A 3,174-nucleotide genomic window follows, 5' to 3' on the forward strand; every position below is an offset into this window, starting at 1 on the left:
AGATACGACATACATTCAGTCTTAGAAAGAAATATGACACGTTTGCCGTAGCTGGAATGCCTTTTGATCATAGACCTCTTTGATCACAGATGAACTGAAGCTAAATAACAAGATCTGATTGCCACAAATTAAACGTTATTTATACCTTCTATATCATGAATAGCAAACTAGATATCAAGCATTCACTAATCTCAAAGATGAAAAGGCAAAGACAGTGGTCTAATTAAGCAAAATTGATTGGTATCAATATAATTGTAAAATTTTTCATTGTGATCAATTTTATTAAATTTATCAATTGTAACATGTTAGTTTCAGAGAACCGCATTTTCGTGTGGATTTTCAAGCTGCATCTAGTACTGGTGGCGGCTGGATGGAAGCTCAAAAGAAAAGTGGAACCCACGAAATTTATTGGCAGAGGGAGAAAGGTATGCAAAATATATAATCTTTGTTGATGCCAATAATCGTATGTTTGTAAACACATATATATTAATAAGTATATATATATATATATATATAATTATTAGAAATAGATAAGCAACTCCTTTTTCAGGATAACCTCATGGTATGGTATACGCCGGGAAAATTAAATAAAATAAAATAATTAAAATAACATAAATAAAATTAGTTAGAAAAATATATCTTACCTGTTTTTAATCTGTTCGGAAAGAAGATAGTACAAGTAACCGCTACACGTGTTTCTGCGCTGGTGTGTTGTGTATCAAGGCTATATTTAATACATAAATCTACTAGTGCGTCCTTAGGCTATGTATATTTATATTATGTATGTGTAAAAGTTAAAAATTATATTAAAAATAAAAATTACAAATATATTTAAAAATATGAAATGCATAAAGTTCAATTAGGATATATATGTTGAAAATGCTCTACCTAAAGAGTAAATTAGAAACACATCAAATCTTATAATATATCTAAATAAATATTATAGAAATTATATTCCCTGTAATAATTTAGTTTAAAATATACCCCTATCAATACTTGTATAATAAAACATACTTTATGTCAAATATGAGTTAATAGTCTCGAATAAATATTAAGGCAACTAGCTATTATCAAACATAAAAAATGGAACAAAAAGGAAAAAGCTGTAGTTGAGAAGATCTATAACACCGGTCAACACACTTTTGACTGACTTCGATGTTGTGGTTGTTTTTAGTTAATTTTGAGATTCTGATTTCAAATATGGCATCCATTTTTGTTCTAACTCACCAGATTTTCATTCTATAACACATCCCTATTTTATGATCTACTGTATTAATTATTTAAGTGGTCAGGATAGTTTATTATGTTTTATAGCTTAAAACTATAAGTTAAAATGTCAGTAGAAAATGAAAGGATAGATGAAATGAAAGATAGCATCACTTTTTACTAAATGCATACTGTTAATTTTCTAATATGACGAATAAAAACAAAACCAGCATACACATACCTTCATATTCACAGAACAAATTTCCGTTTGCACGTGTCTCTGGAGTGTTTCATATCTACCAATCTCTTTGAATACGCCATCATGTAGCCTGCTATCAGGTGTAAGCTTCACTGACCACGGTATCTCTCCTCCAGAAACTTGATTACTTGATGTAAACGCTTACCATGCTCAACGCCCACGTTCCGAAATTAGTAGGAAATTCATCGACTGGCTATTGAGGAAATATATAGATATGCAATGTACTCACGATCGCGAGGTCGTGGTTTCAATTCCGAAACTGTGTGTTTTATTGTGTTCGATTCAAGGAGTGAGTGAGCTAATGTGTGGCATGAACATTTCATCATTATAAACAAATCATATGTGCAGGTTGTTTGTCAGGCTGAACGCTCGAAAATCATCTTCGAGGAGAGAGTCTAATACATATACACACATACAAATATATATATATAGATAGATGGATGGCTAAATATAAATATCTATATATAAAGAGATAGATAGATAGATAAATGGATAGATAGATAGCTATAAATATATCTCTATATGTATATATCTATATAGATAGATAAAGATATATATGTATATCTATCTATATATATGTATATAGATAGATAGATAGATAGATAGATAGATAGAAAGATAGATAGATAGATAGATAGATAGATAGATAGATAGATAGATAGATAGATAGATAGATAGATAGATAGATAGATAGATAGATTAGAAAGATAGATAGACAGATGTGTATGTATATATGTATTTATGATCATTCTGATACTTGCATTATCTTCATTAATGTTTAATGATAATTTTCCTTCATTTATTTTTTAGGTAAAAAAACATATCTTACACACATGGCCGTCTCAGTTATTCTAAAGTAGAATATGTTTAATCCAGAAATTGTGTATTGTTATATTCCTACAAAACGATATCAATACATACATACACCAAGTTTTCCACAAAATTGTTCCATCTTTAAGCTCCATCCTGTCAACACCTCAAATGTAAAATTCTCCCCTGAAGAAGGAGGCGGTGCTATCCGATAATGGAACCAAGTAACTAACATTATTCCGGACCACCAACCCTCCAGAAACAGCTGCTGGACTCGTAAAACGCAACTTATATAACTCCTGATAGCATTTATTTTCTGTTCAAGTCCGACTCTTTTAAATCCATTCACATGTACATTTTCCATATTAAGTATATTCAGTATTCTGTGTAAACTGACTTACCTAACTTGCTTGTTCTTACATCTATTCCTCTATCTACTCAAGTTCAAATCTCTTGAGCATTTCGAAGTGTATTCTATATAGAGAACACCTGTCTTTAACCTATAAAATATACATATATACACTCATATATACGTACGTACGTAAACACATACGTATATAAGCACATGTGCACAGATAGATAGATAGATAGATAGATAGATAGATAGATAGATAGATAGATAGATTGATTGATTGATTGATTGATTGATAGATACATACATATATACATACATACATATGTATATATATATAATATAATATATATATATGTATATATATATATATATATATATATATATATATATATATATATATATATATATATATAAACAATTAATTGAAACGGGAATTTACAATACGTAACTGACGTAACTGTTACTACTCCCTTTACACCTCGTGATATGATGAAACACAATGTCTAACACATGGAGAATTAATCTCAAAATTTTACTAAATCCT

General features: G+C 29.4%; 1 protein-coding gene across 1 annotated transcript in view; it reads left to right on the forward strand.

Annotated features, from left to right (window-relative positions):
• The window catches only part of LOC118764386, a 60,786-nt gene extending 58,024 nt beyond the window's left edge, over positions 1-2,762 (forward strand). Inside the window, exons 9-10 of the mRNA XM_036505155.1 lie at positions 310-425; positions 2,276-2,762. Of these exons, the coding sequence (XP_036361048.1) occupies positions 310-425; positions 2,276-2,325 (166 nt within the window). The 3' untranslated portion in view covers positions 2,326-2,762. The remainder of the gene's footprint in view (positions 1-309; positions 426-2,275) is intronic.
• The last annotated feature ends 412 nt before the right edge of the window (positions 2,763-3,174 follow it).

This window comes from Octopus sinensis, linkage group LG8, assembly GCF_006345805.1.
Source record: "Octopus sinensis linkage group LG8, ASM634580v1, whole genome shotgun sequence".
NCBI lineage: Eukaryota > Metazoa > Mollusca > Cephalopoda > Octopoda > Octopodidae > Octopus > Octopus sinensis.